The sequence below is a fragment of the Dendronephthya gigantea genome, unplaced genomic scaffold (assembly GCF_004324835.1).
Source record: "Dendronephthya gigantea isolate DGI-Jeju-01 unplaced genomic scaffold, DenGig_1.0 000143F, whole genome shotgun sequence".
Taxonomy (NCBI): Eukaryota; Metazoa; Cnidaria; class Anthozoa; order Malacalcyonacea; family Nephtheidae; genus Dendronephthya; species Dendronephthya gigantea.
Genome location: NW_021163153.1, coordinates 458,034 through 480,462, shown reverse-complemented (window position 1 = coordinate 480,462; position 22,429 = coordinate 458,034). Strand labels below are relative to the sequence as shown.

At 34.0% G+C, this 22,429-nt stretch overlaps 1 protein-coding gene across 1 annotated transcript; it reads right to left on the bottom strand.

Annotated features, from left to right (window-relative positions):
* Nucleotides 1-1,236: 1,236 nt before the first annotated feature.
* LOC114536725 (protein kinase C-binding protein NELL2-like) lies at nucleotides 1,237-21,685 on the bottom strand. Its single transcript, XM_028558074.1, has 6 exons — nucleotides 21,655-21,685; nucleotides 18,703-18,825; nucleotides 18,254-18,376; nucleotides 17,646-17,768; nucleotides 14,005-14,127; nucleotides 1,237-1,447 (listed from the first exon to the last, which is right to left on the bottom strand). Exons 1-6 carry the CDS (start codon nucleotides 21,683-21,685, stop codon nucleotides 1,287-1,289), a joined length of 684 nt encoding a protein of 227 aa, XP_028413875.1. The 3' UTR covers nucleotides 1,237-1,286.
* Nucleotides 21,686-22,429: the final 744 nt, after the last annotated feature.

Here is a 22,429-nt window from a genome sequence, read left to right as displayed (position 1 = left end):
ACTGAGCAGCGAGCTCTCTCAAGCCCGCTGACCTATGCCTGCGTTGCTTGAACTTCATGTAACAGTCAGTGCAGTTCTCCCCTTTTTGGATGACAAGAGTACTGGTCCGTTTCATTTGGCTGGAGGGAAACCATAATAAGCTGGCTGCTGCTCGGCTGATCAGCGGGTCCTTAACTGGCCAACCCTTACGAAAATTCAAAAAATGGAATTTCTATAGGAAATTATTTCAAATACTCCTATAGGATCCTATTGGAAATTGGCCCCTGAGCCTGTAGGATCCTATAGGAATTCCTATAACTTCTTATAGGAATTCCTACAAGATCCTATAGGAATTCCTACAAGATCTTATAGAATTTCGTACAAGATCCTGTAGGAATTCCTAAACTATCGTATATATAGGAATTCCTAAAAGATCGTATAGGAATTTCTATAAGATCCTATAGGAATTCTTACAAGATCTTATAGAATTTCGTACAAGATCCTATAGGAATTCCTAAAATATCGTATAGGAATTCCTAAAAGATCGTATAGGAATTTCTACAAGTTCCTATTGGAATTCTTACAAGTTAAGAATATGTTTGAGACTTTAATGAATATGAAATTGTTTTGAGATTTCCAATAAAATTTATTAATATAAATCTACATATAAATCTACATGCATTATAAAATATATTAATAATTTACAGACAAACTAATCACACAACAATATGCTAATATATACATATACAATGAAGGAAAACAGTTACTCATTTTTTGTTTTCTGGCACCTCTCTGTATTGGTCAGCTTTGCTTTTATGTAACTTTTCACAGGCTTGTCATCTGGCAAGCGAAATAAGGGCCGTAGCTAGACCGCTTAATTGGGGGGGGGGGGTGTATATTCATATATTGATGTTTATATACCGTAGGAACAATAGCGTACAAAAGAAATCAGTCGGGCATAGGACGAATATATGAATATACACCCCCCCCCCCCAATTAGGCTTTTAGCTACAGCCCTGAGCGAAATCTCTTTACAACCAGGTCTAAAACACGAGGAAGCAATTCAGTTCAAAGCTGATCATATGGTAACACATTTAAATTTAAGTTAAATCTGATGCAGGTCCATAATTTTGTTGGCAAAAATGTTTAAAAATCAGCCATTGGACATACCTTTAATTTATTGTTTTGGCCTGATGATATTGAGTATTTAAATGGAATGAATTGAGAGAAATTAGGACTAAAGCTACTAACCACACAATGCAGCAACTTTTGCAGGTTCCAGTGATGGCTTTGGATGCTTAGTTTTGTCAGCATTTGAAACCTTTCCAGTAAGTGAATGTGTGGCCAACACATCCCTTGACCAAGTCATATCCATCAAAAGCATATGTGTATGCTTTAGCATTTCCATGTAAAGATAGCAACTCTTTCTGAGATGGAAGGATTTCAATCCCTGGAGCAAGTATATAACCTATAAACAAGTTAAGAATGTTAAGCCACAAGCAACTCTTTCACCTTGAACATTAAGCATACAACATAATAGCTCAATATTTGTAGATAATAGTAAATAACAGTAAATTAAGGCCCTATTATCCAAATGCACAATTAAGGTTTTCCTGTGAAGACATTTCAAATTTTCCTGTGATGACATTTACATGGACATTTACATGGTAACTTTTAACTGCATATTATATATTGAATCTAAATTACTATCCTTACCATTGTCTGTCCTTCTTCATCTGCATCATCAGGTTTAATTAGCACCAAACAGATCATTTGCATGGCACAAAGGTGATGATGGCTTCTGTAATATTTAATATAATACTTATAATAATAGTAATAATATTTAAGTTGTAATTAGTAAGAGTTTTGCAAAAAATGTTGAGTCGCAAACTATTCGAAAATAAGTACAACCTTCCTTTTAAATCAATGTCTCTAATAAAGTTTAATATAAATTCAATAACGTCAAACAAAACAGTTCTTGTTAACGACAATGCAACACACATGAACTGGATGAATATTTTAGTGCCATGCGGTATAAACAAGTTTTCAAACCCGACGTTTTTTATTTAAATCATGTCAAAAAATGAAGCAATAAAAGGATTGTCAATTTAACTTTTAAATCCACTTATACATATTATAATAATATATCCTTGCATTTTACATGCTTATAGAATTTTTGGTCGTAATAGATTTTTCTACTTCATAGCAGGTAAATATTATTACAGTGAATTTTTGTGACTACCGCGTAAGCGGTAGCCACTATGTCAAAGGCTGGCTTGATTGCTTGCTTGCTTGCTTGCTTTCTTAAAGTGCCTATATCACTTGTGGGATCTTTACGGATTTGAATAGAGCTTGAAAAATTAGCTTATAAGTTCTATAACCCTTTTTGATATAATTAAATAGTTTCGGAAATTTTACATCTAAACATGATGATTTACTCAGCACTATGTCACACAACTGATGTACGTCACACTGGGCAGTTTTCGCCATTTATCGCCAACCTTTCCGGTGAAATCAAACATGCAATTCAAATGCAAATTATTTTAGTATCAACATAGCTTTTCTACATGTACGTTGTTTTGCTTACATTTTGAGCTGTTTGAACTTTGCACGTCTTACTGAAATATAATAATCAATAATTTTTCGCCGTAACGATGCGGGATGTCTTTTTCATGGCACTGGTTTTCGATTCAAATGGCGAAGCAGCGACCTGATTTGCTCTTAAAATTGGCGAATAATTAAATTGGTATTCGCCAATTTTAAGAGCCAATGAGGTCGCTGCTTCGTTATTTGAATCGAAAACCAGTGCCATGCAAAAGACATCCCGCATCGTTACGGCGAAAAATTCATAGCAACACGAAAAGTATCGCTAAATTTTTCATATTTCTAGAGTTGTTTTCAACAGGAAAATGTACTGGAGAGCAATTAAAAACATCAAATTTTATTGTTATGATTTTTTTTGTGAGTTATGTTGCATATTTTCAATGTTTTTTGTCGATAGTTTTGAGGCTGTACGTCGTTAATAATTTATATTTATAGTTGCCAACCTTATCTTATTATAATACAAATATAGCAATTGGTGTTTACGTCACAGACCGCGATATTAAACCGGAAGGACGCTTTAGATTAAAACACAAATACCTTTGGGCTACCTAGGGTCTAACAAACAGTTCTTGTCAACGACAAACACAGGAACTGGATGAATATTTATAATAGTATTCCAGAAGCATATATATATATATATATATATATATATATATATATATATATATATATATATATATATATATATATATATATATTTATATATATATATATATATATATATATAATATATATTATATATATATATATATATATATATATATTATAAATGACGTAAGAACACACTATGAGATAGTTTCGAGAACGAAAAATCAATATATTGTATGCATACAATGTGATTTATATATATTGTAATATATTGCGTTTTGGTGATAAATTAATTTTAACGATACGAGTAAGAAACACGCAACGGAATATGTGGCAATAATAAGATATCGCAAATTTAAAAAAAACGCGAAGTCTTGCCCTAAGGAGTTAATTATCATTTAAACAAACGATGGAAAATCTCTTCGTTGGTACTGACGGTACCGATGGTGTGGCCGTTTAGTGCGCGTATTAGCTCAGCTGGAGTTCACGAAACGAATATATTTATTACTGATGGTGAAACTTAAAACGTAGTTTATGATAAAATTAACTATATACATATTTAAAAGAATTCTAAGTAAAACTAGACCATGCAAAATTAACTATTCTAATCACCATACATTTTCAGATGGACTGTTTAAACTCTTTTCGAAAGTATAATGATTGTTGTTCTTCCTAATTTTTATAGAAAAGGAGTACTTTGCACGTAAAGTTAAAATCTAAAAAAGTTTAAAAAACCTCTGCAATTTTAACATTTAGTCCAAAAAACGTATCCTACTTCAAATTCTTTTCTATAAAAAGGTGATCTAGATCCCCTTACACTCGCATGTACCGATCTTAGAATTTCGAAAGAGATTCTGATTCTCAACCAAGCTATGACAACTGCATAACGTTCATGATCTCTTTCTGCTAATTTCTGCGCCAGCTGAGTAAGAAACTTCTGGCATTCAGACCGATGGTTAAAAACTTTACCGATGGTAAATAACCTTTTCCGTGGTTGCGAGAGTATTGGACATATATGGGGAATTACTCGAGTTAAGCGACAGTTATATTTAGGTCAGTGTTACCTGACATGCGAAAATGAAAGTGTACCGAAAGGTCGACCGGACGACAAACATTGGAATGCAAAGCATTTTAGCATTTGATACAGCTTTTAATTATTAATTCTTATAAAAAACTAAAAAAAGGTATCCTGTAATTGCTCAAATTGCGAGGAAATTTTCCTTTTTGATTGACCCAGCCCTTGTGTATGTAACGAAACAGCCTATTAACAATCAAATACATGATATTCCAATTTGTTTGGTTTTATGTTTCAGAGGATATAATTTTATACATGTTCGATTTAAAGATAACTAAGATTTAAATCATTTAATGCTCTGAGATGTCGTTCTTATTGATTTTCGATTTTAGGGTGAAACACTGCAAACGATTAACTATTTTGAAAAAAATTAAAACGATTCCTTTCAGATCAGATATTTAAATGTAAAGTCCGTCGCCGTATTTTCTTCTTATTGTCAATTTCAGCTGTTGTGGAATATTCACAGTTGCCGCTGACAGAAGTAATGACGACTGATCGAACATGGCAAATCATTCCATTTCCCTGTTGCTCCGTTGAACATTTCCACGCAGTTTTCATGCCCCCCGGAGTTGTTAGGCTCCCCTGTGTTCCAGTTTTCATAGGAGATCTCCTCATCTCTCACTGTGTAAAAGATGTTTCCGGATTTTCGGTACATACCAATCCACGCTGCGTTGACGTTATGTTGTTTCATAGCCTGATTTAGATTATTCATATTCGTGTTGGCTGGAACTGCCAAATGACCGCCACGCTGACGACAGTCGTCTTTCGCACTGTTCCATGATGTCGCAACGCCATTGCTGATATAAAAACAGAGTCCATCGAAAGTCTCCCACCCAAGAGGGCATTTATTAGCTGAAAATATTGTTTAAGATACATTCTCTTTAGTATATCTGTCTCCGACAGATACAACGAAGGTGTAAACATTAATTCGTACAACGCATGCGGAAAACCCTTGTTTCGGTTAAACGAAATTAGTTAAGCATGGAAATGGTAACATGTTAGAAAATTTATGTCGGTTGGGAGTTTGGATGGGTGTGTGAGAAAAGAGATATGGAAAAAATTGCCAAAATACGACAATTAAGACCTAGATTCTCACCTTATTCGGAGTTTAATTTTTCTCATCTATATAGCCAGTGTTATGTTAATTTATTTTATCTATAAAGAGGGAGCCTCTGCAAAACCGGATAATTGGACCTGAGCTTCAAAAATAGATTTCTTTTTTATTTTTCTGCCCTCTGCAAGGAGAATGCCTAACGAAAACTATAGTATACTAAGCGACCGTGAAGAATGAAAGTACGAGATAATCTCAAACCTACGTTGGCCTTAATATTATTTACCACGAAACAGTTCTGTTGTAAATAAAATTCGTTGAAGTAACCCGTGTTTCTCAACCTGTGTTATACCGCTCTCTGCAAGCATTAAGCACTTTATCCGGACGATTTTGATTTTCTGTCATCGCAATACTATGGCAATACTATGTAAACTTGGCATCATTGAAAAATATCAGTATATTTGCTATGTTTTGTTTTTTATTATGTGTATAGAGATTTATGCACAGCAGAATGATGAAATAAAATCGTATTTCATTGTGTAAATTAATTTCATGCAATTTGATTCGACGTAAAATGTTTATCACGTGTGAAAAATGCCATAATTAAATATGGGCTCATATGTACGCTTTTTATTATGAAATTGTTGTAAAGGATCGCAAACTCGCTCGTTCGCTACGCTCACTCGTTCGTTTTGCGATCCTTCACAACTCGTGCAAAAATCGTACGTACTTGCCAACCATGAAGTAATAATCTCTATTTATTTCACAACTGAAAACAATTTTATAGCTACCTTCGCATTTTCGTCCTTCTCCTGTGTAACCAGGTTGACACTGGCAGTTGAATGAACCTGGAGTGTTGAAGCATTTTGCATTTTTGTCACATTTGTGCGTTCCTTTTTCACATTCGTCGACATCTAGAATAATAATCAAGGTATATATTGAAGTTAAGAACATCATTAGCATCATACATTTACAGGAAACTGCTCGGTCGAGGAATGTAGCTCTTTCAGTACTTGTATATAATGCAGTGCAATCAAGGCAGGAACTAGCGTTAAAATATTTATATTCATATAATTCTGTTCTCCAAGAGGGACTTTTTTTAAAAAACGGACACGCACATATATATAGCCTATATATATATATATAGCTACATAACTTAATTGGAGGGGGGCGGATGTTATTCATTTTTTCGCCTTATTCACGCTTTGCTCCCACCGCGGTCAAGTAGAATTTTCTGCTTGCCCGGTTGGTTATACTTGTGTAGAAGAACAAATACACCTTACATATATATCCACAAGTGAACACATGGCTCGATTGAGAGCAAAAGTACAAAAATATCAACATAATTTGCAGAAGTAACTGCATAACGACATGTAAAAAGGACGAAACTCCGCATTGTCAATAACAACTTTCATCTAATATGTTTCATCTAATAACTATACAATAAATGAAATAGAAAAAAATAAAATTGGTATCATTGTTTCATCAAAATTCTACTACTTTAACTATATTTATTATATGGCTAGCGTCACTTCTGGGAAATGGAGCTCAGTGATTGGCTGAAAGGAACTTTCAGTGGTCCACTTTCGGCGATCCATTACGAGATTAAAAGACAGAGAAATCCTTAATGAAAAAGGCACAAATAAATGCCGAAGAGAAAATTTAATTGATTTTGAAATTAATAAGACGTCTCCATGCAGCAGTTTAGGTAAACTAAATAATTCCGCATTTTGTTTTTATCAACGCGTACCAGGCTATATTATACTAATACGAATTCATGCATTTCTTGTTTGTTTCAAGTGCATAATTTTTATTAACCTCGATTGCTCGGTCTTTACCGAGAAATACTGATCACGGACCTCGATCTTTTTGTACAAACCTCGTTCTTCGAGCTCGGTCTGTACAAAAAAACCTCGGTCCGAATTTCTCGGCAAAGACCTCGCGCTCGGCTAATAATTAAGAAGCTAGTATTGTTCACTAACCTAAGTTTATAAATTTGGAAACACGTGGGTCAAGAGTGATGTGTGCTAAGATGTTCTTTATTTATTTAGATCATTCTCGTACATTAATATAAAGATCCCGTGTTAAAATAATGTCAACATGTCAGTCCTCTCGCTTGAGTTCACTGAGCAGCGAGCTCTCTCAAGCCCGCTGACCTATGCCTGCGTTGCTTGAACTTCATGTAACAGTCAGTGCAGTTCTCCCCTTTTTGGATGACAAGAGTACTGGTCCGTTTCATTTGGCTGGAGGGAAACCATAATAAGCTGGCTGCTGCTCGGCTGATCAGCGGGTCCTTAACTGGCCAACCCTTACGAAAATTCAAAAAATGGAATTTCTATAGGAAATTATTTCAAATACTCCTATAGGATCCTATTGGAAATTGGCCCCTGAGCCTGTAGGATCCTATAGGAATTCCTATAACTTCTTATAGGAATTCCTACAAGATCCTATAGGAATTCCTACAAGATCTTATAGAATTTCGTACAAGATCCTGTAGGAATTCCTAAACTATCGTATATATAGGAATTCCTAAAAGATCGTATAGGAATTTCTATAAGATCCTATAGGAATTCTTACAAGATCTTATAGAATTTCGTACAAGATCCTATAGGAATTCCTAAAATATCGTATAGGAATTCCTAAAAGATCGTATAGGAATTTCTACAAGTTCCTATTGGAATTCTTACAAGTTAAGAATATGTTTGAGACTTTAATGAATATGAAATTGTTTTGAGATTTCCAATAAAATTTATTAATAAAATCTACATATAAATCTACATGCATTATAAAATATATTAATAATTTACAGACAAACTAATCACACAACAATATGCTAATATATACATATACAATGAAGGAAAACAGTTACTCATTTTTTGTTTTCTGGCACCTCTCTGTATTGGTCAGCTTTGCTTTTATGTAACTTTTCACAGGCTTGTCATCTGGCAAGCGAAATAAGGGCCGTAGCTAGACCGCTTAATTGGGGGGGGGGGGTGTATATTCATATATTGATGTTTATATACCGTAGGAACAATAGCGTACAAAAGAAATCAGTCGGGCATAGGACGAATATATGAATATACACCCCCCCCCCCAATTAGGCTTTTAGCTACAGCCCTGAGCGAAATCTCTTTACAACCAGGTCTAAAACACGAGGAAGCAATTCAGTTCAAAGCTGATCATATGGTAACACATTTAAATTTAAGTTAAATCTGATGCAGGTCCATAATTTTGTTGGCAAAAATGTTTAAAAATCAGCCATTGGACATACCTTTAATTTATTGTTTTGGCCTGATGATATTGAGTATTTAAATGGAATGAATTGAGAGAAATTAGGACTAAAGCTACTAACCACACAATGCAGCAACTTTTGCAGGTTCCAGTGATGGCTTTGGATGCTTAGTTTTGTAATAACGTCAAACAAAACAGTTCTTGTTAACGACAATGCAACACACATGAACTGGATGAATATTTTAGTGCCATGCGGTATAAACAAGTTTTCAAACCCGACGTTTTTTATTTAAATCATGTCAAAAAAATGAAGCAATAAAAGGATTGTCAATTTAACTTTTAAATCCACTTATACATATTATAATAATATATCCTTGCATTTTACATGCTTATAGAATTTTTGGTCGTAATAGATTTTTCTACTTCATAGCAGGTAAATATTATTACAGTGAATTTTTGTGACTACCGCGTAAGCGGTAGCCACTATGTCAAAGGCTGGCTTGATTGCTTGCTTGCTTGCTTGCTTTCTTAAAGTGCCTATATCACTTGTGGGATCTTTACGGATTTGAATAGAGCTTGAAAAATTAGCTTATAAGTTCTATAACCCTTTTTGATATAATTAAATAGTTTCGGAAATATTTACATCTAAACATGATGATTTACTCAGCACTATGTCACACAACTGATGTACGTCACACTGGGCAGTTTTCGCCATTTATCGCCAACCTTTCCGGTGAAATCAAACATGCAATTCAAATGCAAATTATTTTAGTATCAACATAGCTTTTCTACATGTACGTTGTTTTGCTTACATTTTTGAGCTGTTTGAACTTTGCACGTCTTACTGAAATATAATAATCAATAATTTTTCGCCGTAACGATGCGGGATGTCTTTTTCATGGCACTGGTTTTCGATTCAAATGGCGAAGCAGCGACCTGATTTGCTCTTAAAATTGGCGAATAATTAAATTGGTATTCGCCAATTTTAAGAGCCAATGAGGTCGCTGCTTCGTTATTTGAATCGAAAACCAGTGCCATGCAAAAGACATCCCGCATCGTTACGGCGAAAAAATTCATAGCAACACGAAAAGTATCGCTAAATTTTTCATATTTCTAGAGTTGTTTTCAACAGGAAAATGTACTGGAGAGCAATTAAAAACATCAAATTTTATTGTTATGATTTTTTTTTGTGAGTTATGTTGCATATTTTCAATGTTTTTTGTCGATAGTTTTGAGGCTGTACGTCGTTAATAATTTATATTTATAGTTGCCAACCTTATCTTATTATAATACAAATATAGCAATTGGTGTTTACGTCACAGACCGCGATATTAAACCGGAAGGACGCTTTAGATTAAAACACAAATACCTTTGGGCTACCTAGGGTCTAACAAAACAGTTCTTGTCAACGACAAACACAGGAACTGGATGAATATTTATAATAGTATTCCAGAAGCATATATATATATATATATATATATATATATATATATATATATATATATATTATATATATTATTATATATATATTATATATATATATATATATATATATATATATATATATATATATATATATATATATTATAAATGACGTAAGAACACACTATGAGATAGTTTCGAGAACGAAAAATCAATATATTGTATGCATACAATGTGATTTATATATATTGTAATATATTGCGTTTTGGTGATAAATTAATTTTAACGATACGAGTAAGAAACACGCAACGGAATATGTGGCAATAATAAGATATCGCAAATTTAAAAAAAACGCGAAGTCTTGCCCTAAGGAGTTAATTATCATTTAAACAAACGATGGAAAATCTCTTCGTTGGTACTGACGGTACCGATGGTGTGGCCGTTTAGTGCGCGTATTAGCTCAGCTGGAGTTCACGAAACGAATTATTTATTACTGATGGTGAAACTTAAAACGTAGTTTATGATAAAATTAACTATATACATATTTAAAAGAATTCTAAGTAAACTAGACCATGCAAAATTAACCTATTCTAATCACCATACATTTTCAGATGGACTGTTTAAACTCTTTTTTCGAAAGTATAATGATTGTTGTTCTTCCTAATTTTTATAGAAAAGGAGTACTTTGCACGTAAAGTTAAAATCTAAAAAAGTTTAAAAAACCTCTGCAATTTTAACATTTAGTCCAAAAAACGTATCCTACTTCAAATTCTTTTCTATAAAAAGGTGATCTAGATCCCCTTACACTCGCATGTACCGATCTTAGAATTTCGAAAGAGATTCTGATTCTCAACCAAGCTATGACAACTGCATAACGTTCATGATCTCTTTCTGCTAATTTCTGCGCCAGCTGAGTAAGAAACTTCTGGCATTCAGACCGATGGTTAAAAACTTTACCGATGGTAAATAACCTTTTCCGTGGTTGCGAGAGTATTGGACATATATGGGGAATTACTCGAGTTAAGCGACAGTTATATTTAGGTCAGTGTTACCTGACATGCGAAAATGAAAGTGTACCGAAAGGTCGACCGGACGACAAACATTGGAATGCAAAGCATTTTAGCATTTGATACAGCTTTTAATTATTAATTCTTATAAAAAACTAAAAAAAGGTATCCTGTAATTGCTCAAATTGCGAGGAAATTTTCCTTTTTGATTGACCCAGCCCTTGTTATGTAACGAAACAGCCTATTAACAATCAAATACATGATATTCCAATTTGTTTGGTTTTATGTTTCAGAGGATATAATTTTATATGTTCGATTTAAAGATAACTAAGATTTAAATCATTTAATGCTCTGAGATGTCGTTCTTATTGATTTTCGATTTTAGGGTGAAACACTGCAAACGATTAACTATTTTGAAAAAAATTAAAACGATTCCTTTCAGATCAGATATTTAAATGTAAAGTCCGTCGCCGTATTTTCTTCTTATTGTCAATTTCAGCTGTTGTGGAATATTCACAGTTGCCGCTGACAGAAGTAATGACGACTGATCGAACATGGCAAATCATTCCATTTCCCTGTTGCTCCGTTGAACATTTCCACGCAGTTTTCATGCCCCCCGGAGTTGTTAGGCTCCCCTGTGTTCCAGTTTTCATAGGAGATCTCCTCATCTCTCACTGTGTAAAAGATGTTTCCGGATTTTCGGTACATACCAATCCACGCTGCGTTGACGTTATGTTGTTTCATAGCCTGATTTAGATAATTATTCATATTCGTGTTGGCTGGAACTGCCAAATGACCGCCACGCTGACGACAGTCGTCTTTCGCACTGTTCCATGATGTCGCAACGCCATTGCTGATATAAAAACAGAGTCCATCGAAAGTCTCCCACCCAAGAGGGCATTTATTAGCTGAAAATATTGTTTAAGATACATTCTCTTTAGTATATCTGTCTCCGACAGATACAACGAAGGTGTAAACATTAATTCGTACAACGCATGCGGAAAACCCTTGTTTCGGTTAAACGAAATTAGTTAAGCATGGAAATGGTAACATGTTAGAAAATTTATGTCGGTTGGGAGTTTGGATGGGTGTGTGAGAAAAGAGATATGGAAAAAATTGCCAAAATACGACAATTAAGACCTAGATTCTCACCTTATTCGGAGTTTAATTTTTCTCATCTATATAGCCAGTGTTATGTTAATTTATTTTATCTATAAAGAGGGAGCCTCTGCAAAACCGGATAATTGGACCTGAGCTTCAAAAATAGATTTCTTTTTTATTTTTCTGCCCTCTGCAAGGAGAATGCCTAACGAAAACTATAGTATACTAAGCGACCGTGAAGAATAAAAGTACGAGAGAATCTCAAACCTACGTTGGCCTTAATATTATTTACCACGAAACAGTTCTGTTGTAAATAAAATTCGTTGAAGTAACCCGTGTTTCTCAACCTGTGTTATACCGCTCTCTGCAAGCATTAAGCACTTTATCCGGACGATTTTGATTTTCTGTCATCGCAATACTATGGCAATACTATGTAAACTTGGCATCATTGAAAAATATCAGTATATTTGCTATGTTTTTTTTTATTATGTGTATAGAGATTTATGCACAGCAGAATGATGAAATAAAATCGTATTTCATTGTGTAAATTAATTTCATGCAATTTGATTCGACGTAAAATGTTTATCACGTGTGAAAAATGCCATAATTAAATATGGGCTCATATGTACGCTTTTTATTATGAAATTGTTGTAAAGGATCGCAAACTCGCTCGTTCGCTACGCTCACTCGTTCGTTTTGCGATCCTTCACAACTCGTGCATAAAAAATACGTACTTGCCAACCATGAAGTAATAATCTCTATTTATTTCACAACTGAAAACAATTTTATAGCTACCTTCGCATTTTCGTCCTTCTCCTGTGTAACCAGGTTGACACTGGCAGTTGAATGAACCTGGAGTGTTGAAGCATTTTGCATTTTTGTCACATTTGTGCGTTCCTTTTTCACATTCGTCGACATCTAGAATAATAATCAAGGTATATATTGAAGTTAAGAACATCATTAGCATCATACATTTACAGGAAACTGCTCGGTCGAGGAATGTAGCTCTTTCAGTACTTGTATATAATGCAGTGCAATCAAGGCAGGAACTAGCGTTAAAATATTTATATTCATATAATTCTGTTCTCCAAGAGGGACTTTTTTTAAAAAACGGACACGCACATATATATAGCCTATATATATATATATATAGCTACATAACTTAATTGGAGGGGGGCGGATGTTATTCATTTTTTCGCCTTATTCACGCTTTGCTCCCACCGCGGTCAAGTAGAATTTTCTGCTTGCCCGGTTGGTTATACTTGTGTAGAAGAACAAATACACCTTACATATATATCCACAAGTGAACACATGGCTCGATTGAGAGCAAAAGTACAAAAATATCAACATAATTTGCAGAAGTAACTGCATAACGACATGTAAAAAGGACGAAACTCCGCATTGTCAATAACAACTTAAGTAAAATCACAGTCGTTCCCAACTTGGCCTTGTAGCTCAGACGGTAGAGCATCGTTCTAGAAATGCGAAGGTCGCGGGTTCGATTCCCACCGCGGTCAAGTAGAATTTTCTGCTTGCCCGGTTGGTTATACTTGTGTAGAAGAACAAATACACCTTACATATATATATATATATATATATATATATATATATATATATATATATATATATATATATATATATATATATATATATATATATATATATATATATATAGCTACATAACTTAATTGGAGGGGGGCGGATGTTATTCATGTTTTCGCCTTATTCACAAGATCTATGAGAGTATTTTTAAGCTTTAGCTTATCCAGTTTTAATCTAAACGCCTTTTGGACATCCGGCCCCTGAACTAACCTGTGCAAATACTACGATAAATAGCGTAGTTTCTTTTTGTGGCAGTATTATGTAATCTCAGAATATTTCAAAAATATCAGTATAGCGCCATGTTTTGTTTTTTATTTTACAACTAAAAACAATTTTATAGCTACCTTCGCATATCCGTCCTTCTCCTGTGTGACCAGGTTGACACTGGCAGTTGAATGAGCCTGGAGTGTTGGTGCATTTTGCATTTTTGTCACATTTGTGAGTTCCTTTTTCACATTCGTCGATGTCTAGAATAATAATCAAGGTATAATTATTACATACATACATAATTTTATTCAAGATAACAAGATAACATTCACAACAATCTTGAACAGGAAATCGTGAGGTTAACCCTATACTATGACAATAATTCCCCAAAACAATACATTACTTACGACTACTACAAAAAAGAAAAAAATTTAAAATAATCCTAACCTAAATGTCCATTAATTTTTTAAGTCCATTCTTAAACTGCTGAAGACTGTTAGCTTCTGCAATTTCTGCTTGCAAATTATTCCACTTACTTAATATTCTAATAAAAAATGAATATTTATAGCAATTTATCTTAGCGGCTTTAAGATACAATTTGAACTTATGGTTTGTTCTAGTTCGATTGTCCTTCGTATATTCAAAAAACAATTCAGGCACCAGACCATTTAGGCCATGAATTGACTTGAAACATTCCACAAGTGACAAGTATTCCCTACGTTTTTCTAGTGTTGGCCATTTTAATAAGCAGCAACGTTCTTCATAGGACATTTCACCCCGTTTTTGCTGTAAAGCAAAACGCGAAGCTCTACGTTGAACTTTTTCCAATGCAACAATGTCTTTAACCAGATACGGGCTCCAAACTTGAGCTGCATATTCAATAATTGGTCTAACAAGAGTTTTATATAGGGTCGAGAATACATATTGATTTTAAGTGCCTACCGTACGTTTATTTACTCCCAAGACTTTATTAGCTTTGTTTACCGTAACTCCTACGTGTTCACTCCAAGATAAATCTCTTGTGAAATGAACTCCTAGGTCCTTCGCACTATCGACACACTTAAGTTCTTTTCCCAATGTATAACTAGGTCTAGTTGTATCTTTCCTGTGTGTATAATTCGTATTGTTTCACATTTGTCCGTATTAAAGCGGAGTTCCCATTTCTTTGCCCAATCGTCTATTCGATTTAGATCTAATTGTAATGCTGGTTCATCAACATCAACTTTCTTAATTTCCCTATATATTTTAGTGTCGTCTGCATATAACTTAACAGTAGAAGTTACATCGTCTGATATGTCGTTTACGTATATGAGAAACATAATTGGGCCCAGAATCGTTCCTTGGGGGACACCAGATCTCACAGCCGACCATTTGGAACAAGTTCCGCGTATAACAACACGTTGTTTGCGGTTAGTTAAAAAGTTCCTAAACCATAATAGTAGTGAGTCACTAATACCATAACGTTCCAGCTTCAGGAGCAAACGTTCATGAGGAACGCTATCGAAGGCCTTAGAAAAATCTAATAAAATAACGTCCGTTGGCCTTGACTTGTTTCTTGATTTAGCCCAATCATCATAACACGAAAGTAACTGCGTGAGAGTAGATTTGCCTTTGAGGTATGCAAATTGATTTGAATTAAATATATTTAGGCCTGACCAGAAATCTACGACTCTAGCTCTTACTATTTTTTCTCCTATCTTACATACAATAGACGTTAACGATATCTGGCGGTAATTTTCTCTCTTATTTTTACTCCCTTTTTTATAAACTGGAGTAATATTTGTTCAAGTTAAGAACTGATTATTAGCATCATAAATTTACTGGAAACAGCTTGGTTGAGGATAGTATAATTATTTCATTTTTTTGTAATGCAGTACAATCAAGGCAGGAACTAGCGTTAAACTATATTCATACTTATATACGTCCGCCATTGGACAAATGAGCTGTAATATTTCAATGTAAATAGTTTATTGGTTAAGGGAAGTATACATTAACTGCGTATATGCAGTTTCATTCATTCACAAGATCTATGAGAACATTTTTAAACTTTGGCTTATATATCCAGCATTTAACCTGAACGCCTTTCGGACAACCGGACCCTGCATGATCTAACCTGTGCAATTTGTTCCATTTCCTTCATATCCAGTCCGACATTCACAAATGTACGAACCATTCGTGTTTGTACAGTTTGCATTGTAACCACATGGACTATGTGCACATTCATTGATATCTGCAAAGTTTACTCATATAAGACTCCTTATATCTGAACATAAATTGCTGAATGTTTGCTTTCAAAATGTTCATCCCACTCCTACTCCCTATCCAATGTTGAGAACGATACTAATAATGGCTTAGTTAATGTTGCGAGATAATTATCGTAAAAGTAATCCGACAGAACGTACAAAGTACTTGATTAATATACTTAAAACAATGAAAAGTATTGGATTAATATATTCAAGACAATGTACCCCACTGGGTTGAATATTGAAATGGTGAATAACTATTTACGCTAGCGCTAATTTCAATCTTGGTAGATGCACCGGGAGGTGCAAAAAAACGTCAACCCTGTTTGATTGAGTATAACTTCAAAATTAGAAGAGCTATTACACTAAAATTATGTTTTTCGTATTTTCTGATCTTTGAATTAAATTTTCATATATATACCATGTCGTTTTTCATGCAAATTTGACCGAGATATCGCGGTTTCAATTTAAGAATGCATTTTTGAAAAGTATAAAAATTAGCTAAAATGGCATATTAAAGTGAGTTGACAAATCCTAGTATTTTATGGGACGGTCGCTATAGTATACCAAGCGACCGTGAAGAATGAAAGTACGAGAGAATCTCAAACCTACGTTGGCCTTACTGAGAACACATTTAAGACACGCTATACACCTCAACCATACTTGCTCTTTCCGCAATAAATCAAGGAAAAACGCCTCGGAGCTAAGCAAACATATTTGGAAATTAAAGGACTCTAATACACCACACACTATTGGTTGGATAATAATTAAAAAATCACAACCGTTTTGTAATAAAACTGAACGCTGTAATTTATGCCTATCCAATAAATCTATTATAATATATGTCATCCTGAATTAAGCTTTTTGAATAAGCGTAATGAACTTGTTCCAATACATGCAGGCATCGAAAGAAGTTTTTGTTAAGTAATACCTAGTAACCAACTACATGTGATGTGACCTAATTATGCGCCTCTCGTATACAGTTGTTGTGCTGTTGTTATAAAATGTTGTTATCATATATTATTTACCACGAAACATTTCTGTTGTAAATAAAATTCGTTGAAGTAAACGGCGTTTCTCAACCTGTGTTATACCGCTCTGTGCAAGCATTGAGCACTCTATCCGGACGATTTTGATTTTCTGTCATCACAGTACTGCAATACTATGTAAACTTAGCATCATTGAAAAATATCAGTATATATTGCTATGTTTTGTTTTTCATTATATGCGTATAGAGATTTATGCACAGCAGAATGATGTAATAAAATCGTATTTCACTGTGTAAATTAATTTCATGCAATTTGATTCGACGTAAAATGTTTATCACGTGTGAAAAATGCCATAATTAAATATGGGCTCATATGTACGCTTTTTATTATGAAATCGTTGTGAAGGATCGCAAACTCGCTCGTTCGCTACGCTCACTCGTTCGTTTTGCGATCCTTCACAACTCGTGCATAAAAATCGTACGTACTTGCCAACCATGAAGTAATAATCTCTATTTATTTCACAACTGAAAACAATTTTATAGCTACCTTCGCATTTTCGTCCTTCTCCTGTGTAACCAGGTTGACACTGGCAGTTGAATGAACCTGGAGTGTTGAAGCATTTTGCATTTTTGTCACATTTGTGCGTTCCTTTTTCACATTCGTCGACATCTAGAATAATAATCAAGGTATATATTGAAGTTAAGAACATCATTAGCATCATACATTTACAGGAAACTGCTCGGTCGAGGAATGTAGCTCTTTCAGTATTTGTATATAATGCAGTGCAATCAAGGCAGGAACTAGCGTTAGAATATTTATATTCATATAATTCTGTTCTCCAAGAGGGACTTTTTTTAAAAAACGTACACACACATATATATAGCTACATAACTTAATTGGAGGGGGGCGTATATTATTCATTTTTTCGCCTTATTCACAAGATCTATGAGAGTATTTTTAAGCTTTAGCTTATCCAGTTTTAATCTAAACGCCTTTTGGACAACCGGCCCCTGAACTAACCTATGCAAATACTACGATAAATAGCGTAGTTTCTTTTTGTGGCAGTATTATGTAATCTCAGAATATTTCAAAAATATCAGTATAGTGCCATGTTTTGTTTTTTATTTAACAACTAAAAACAATTTTATAGCTACCTTCGCATATCCGTCCTTCTCCTGTGTGACCAGGTTGACACTGGCAGTTGAATGAGCCTGGAGTGTTGAAGCATTTTGCATTTTTGTCACATTTGTGCGTTCCTTTTTCACATTCGTCGACATCTAGAATAATAATCAAGGTATATATTGAAGTTAAGAACATCATTAGCATCATACATTTACAGGAAACTGCTCGGTCGAGGAATGTAGCTCTTTCAGTATTTGTATATAATGCAGTGCAATCAAGGCAGGAACTAGCGTTAAAATATTCATATTCATATAATCCTGTTCTCCAAGAGGGAATTTTTTTAAAAAACGTACACGCACATATATATATATATATATATATATATATATATATATATATATATATATATATATATCAAAAATATCAGTATAGTGCCATGTTTTGTTTTTTATTTTACAACTAAAAACAATTTTATAGCTACCTTCGCATATCCGTCCTTCTCCTGTGTAACCAGGTTGACACTGACAGTTGAATGAGCCTGGAGTGTTGGTGCATTTTGCATTTTTGTCACATTTGTGCGATCTTTTTTCACATTCGTCGACATCTAGAATAATAATCAAGGTATATTGAAGTTGAGAACATCATTAGCATCATGTAGCTATTTCATTATTATTTTATAATGCAGAGCAATCAAGGCAGGAACTAGCGTTAAAATAATTATATTTATATTACTCTGTTCTCCAAGAGGTACTTTTTTTTAAAAAACATACGCACACACACACACACACACACATATATATATATATATATATATATATATATATATATATTTATATATATATATATATATATATATATATATATATATATATATATATATATATATATATGTATAGAGCTACATAACTTAATTGAAAGGGGGTCATGTTATTCACTTTTTCGTCTTATTCATGCCCGAACGACTTCTTTTGAACGCCATTGTCCCTTTGATATGAAAATATACATGAATACAAGAACGCCCCTCAAATTAAGCGCTCTAATTACGGTGCTGTAGATATACAAAGAGGGAAAGTAATATGGCGGTTATCTTTGTGGTCATATTCAAAGTTCTCCCTTTTATATGCATGTTCCTTGTCGGAATTTCAAGTTGATCACGAAGACAGCCACTATAAAAAACCTCTATTTGATTTGTTAAAAACGTGCATATCAGACCCGAAAAAATAAATATATAAATTCTGTTTACTGCTATAAAAATGCCATAAAATGTGTTGATAAGTAACACGGTGGATACGTTCAAAATGGAGGACAAAATTATATTTTTATTGGGCAAATGAGCTGAAATATTTCAATATAATCAGTTTAATTTTCAAAGGAAGTATATATCAAATGCATATTATTTTTTGTGCAGTTTCAGTCATTCACAAGATCTATGAGTTAAGAATTAAAAAACGAGTCGCGTGCCTTTATGGTGTAATAATGCACGATGGAGGAATGTTGGGAGAATACGAGAGAAGCTTGTAAAACACGAGGCGTAGCCTTGTGTTTTACAAGCTTCTCGAGTATTCTTCCAACATTTCCCCGAGTGCATTATTACACCATAAAGGCACGCGACGAGCGTTTTTAATTATTTTATAATATAAGAAGAAATTATAGGGCAACAACAAAATTTATTTATTTGATCAATAATGAAATTCTCCGTACATGTTATTTAAGATGTTGCTTAGCAACAAAAACTTCAAAAGCCAGAAGCGTGCATTATATCCTCACAATGCACGCGCGGTAGTTAATCAAATTGCTCGTTATATCATTAAGTATCATTAAGTATTTTAAAGCTTTAGCTTATCCAGATTTTAATCTAAACGCCTTTTGGACAACTGGCCCCTGATAGTTTCTTTTTGTGGCAGTATTATGTAATCTGAGAATATTTCAAAAATATCAGTATATTGCATGTTTTGTTTTTTATTTCACAAAGTTTACTCATATAAAACTCCTTATCTCTCAACATAAATTGCTGAATGTTTGTTTTCAAAATGTTCATCCCAGTGGCGTAGCCAGCGTGACGATTTAGTCATGCTATGCAAATTTTATGTTATTATCATTATTCATTTCTTTAGAAATTAATTGTTTTCATTGTCAATGAACACCAAAATATTAGCACAGCATGACTAAATTGTCGGGCTGGCTACGCATGCACTGGTTAATCCCACTCCTAATCCCTATCCAATGTTGAAAACGATACTAATCAAATACATGCATTTTTAAGGTTTGATTTTCAAAAGCTTTGAATGCATATTTAAAAGCACAAAGTATCACCGTGACCAAGGTTTCCTGATTTAATTGCGATCGAATACGCTTTTCATGTAGCTAGTACGAAGCTATAAATATACACTGCTTACAATTTAACATGCCCAGAAATATAGGCCGTTATAAGCAGTGAGCTTTGTGAGCTCATGCATGCAGTTCAGTTTTCAGTTCATTATTAATTTCAAAACCTGTGTCGCTCAATTCAATGATTAAAATTGAGATTAAAAGACGACATGGCAGTTTGTAATAGAGGCAATATCTAATATAGATACAGCCCGATTATAAAGAAACACAATAATAATAAAAAAATATATAGTAGTTAGCAATATAAAATATGACCCCCTTATCGATGCTGGCGACGCTACTTTGTTTGAATGCTTATAAAATATTTTGAATATTTCATCATGAGGACCCGCACAATGTGTGAAAAAATTAAGGCAAAAAGTGTTCGTTCCCATGGCATCTGTTTGGTAGGTGTTTGAGGGTTGACATGTAGAGATTGAATTAACTCGCTCCTTTATTTCGTGCAAGTGTAATTTGATACTCCGTTTTCATTCTATGTTTATATATTGATAAGCTGCGTCGATCTGGCTAATAATTTATTAATTCTTAATAGCTAAACACGATTGTCAACGCCGCATTTAGGAGTTATAAAGGCAAACGCGCGCCAATATTTGACTAAAACCGCGAAGTTGTTGTCAGAGCCGCTTGAGCGCGACTAGTCAATTCAACTTGCGAAATGTACTACCGAGTATATTCGCATTGCTTAGCATAGCAAGATTGGTATGCGTACATGACTTGCTTTTTGGATATCCGAAATCTGTAGATGTAGAGACGAGGAAGCGCGACATTCTGATTAGCGAAGCGAAAAGGTTAATTCGCTGATCTCAGAGACCGCGACGGCAAACAGCCATCGAACAACATCAAGAAAACGACCTAGAGCCAAGTCCGTTCGAATGGAAAGACATAACTTCTATGCTCGCGCTCGAGAATGCCTAAATAAACTAGGCAAATCCATACCGTTCAATGTCCCGCCAAAATTACATGCGCGCGCCCTTCTAGCGCTCTCATTAAATCGAATGAAATAGCACCACAAAGCGCCACATTGAGGAAATCAATGTTTCTGTACCATCACCGGTAGGATTTACAAATGTCTCCATTGTTTATTTCAGAGAGTATGTAAACAATTATGCATAATCACTAAATGCATTTTTCTACCTTACTAACAATGCATATATATAAATACATTAATTGAGAGGTAAACTTTTACTCTAATTTCACAATAAATTATACCATAAAATATTTTTAGTATTCAAGGCATGAAAAATACATTGCTGTTGTACAGTATAGAAATTGTGAGAATTCTTTTAGTGGACACTCTTGTGTTAGAAAGATGCAGTCATCTTTTGCTGACAGATTAAGAAGATGTAGTCATCTTTGCTTAATCAGTTGAAGCTGAAAGTTTCTGATGGTTACTACACAGCAAATTATATCTAAATTAGAGTAGCTTGAAAACTCCAATATATATATTATAATTTTACCATCAAGTACTGTTCAAGACATAAAAAATATATTGCTGCTGTACAGTATAAAAATTGTGAGAATTCTTTTAGTGGACACTCTTGTGTTAGAAAGATGCAGTCATCTTTTGCTGACAGATTAAGAAGATGTAGTCATCTTTGCTTAATCAGTTGAAGCTGAAAGTTTTCTGATGGTTACTACACAGCAAATTATATCTAAATTAGAGTAGCTTGAAAACTCCAATATATATATTATAATTTTACCATCAAGTACTGTTCAAGACATAAAAAATATATTGCTGTTGTACTGTATAAAAATTGTGAGAATTCCTTTAGTGGACACTCTTGTGTCAGAAAGATGCAGTCATCTTTTGCTGACAGATT

What these genes read in the sequence shown, in the direction of transcription:
- LOC114536725 (XM_028558074.1), bottom strand. Translation starts at nt 21,685, where the DNA reads ATGGAGACATTTGTAAATCCTACCGGTGATG. An exon ending in AGAAGGACGGATATGCGAAG is followed by an intron (nt 18,377 to 18,702) that starts GTAGCTATAAAA and finishes TTATTATTCTAG; the next exon opens with ATGTCGACGAATGTGAAAAA. An exon ending in AGAAGGACGAAAATGCGAAG is followed by an intron (nt 14,128 to 17,645) that starts GTAGCTATAAAA and finishes TTATTATTCTAG; the next exon opens with ACATCGACGAATGTGAAAAA.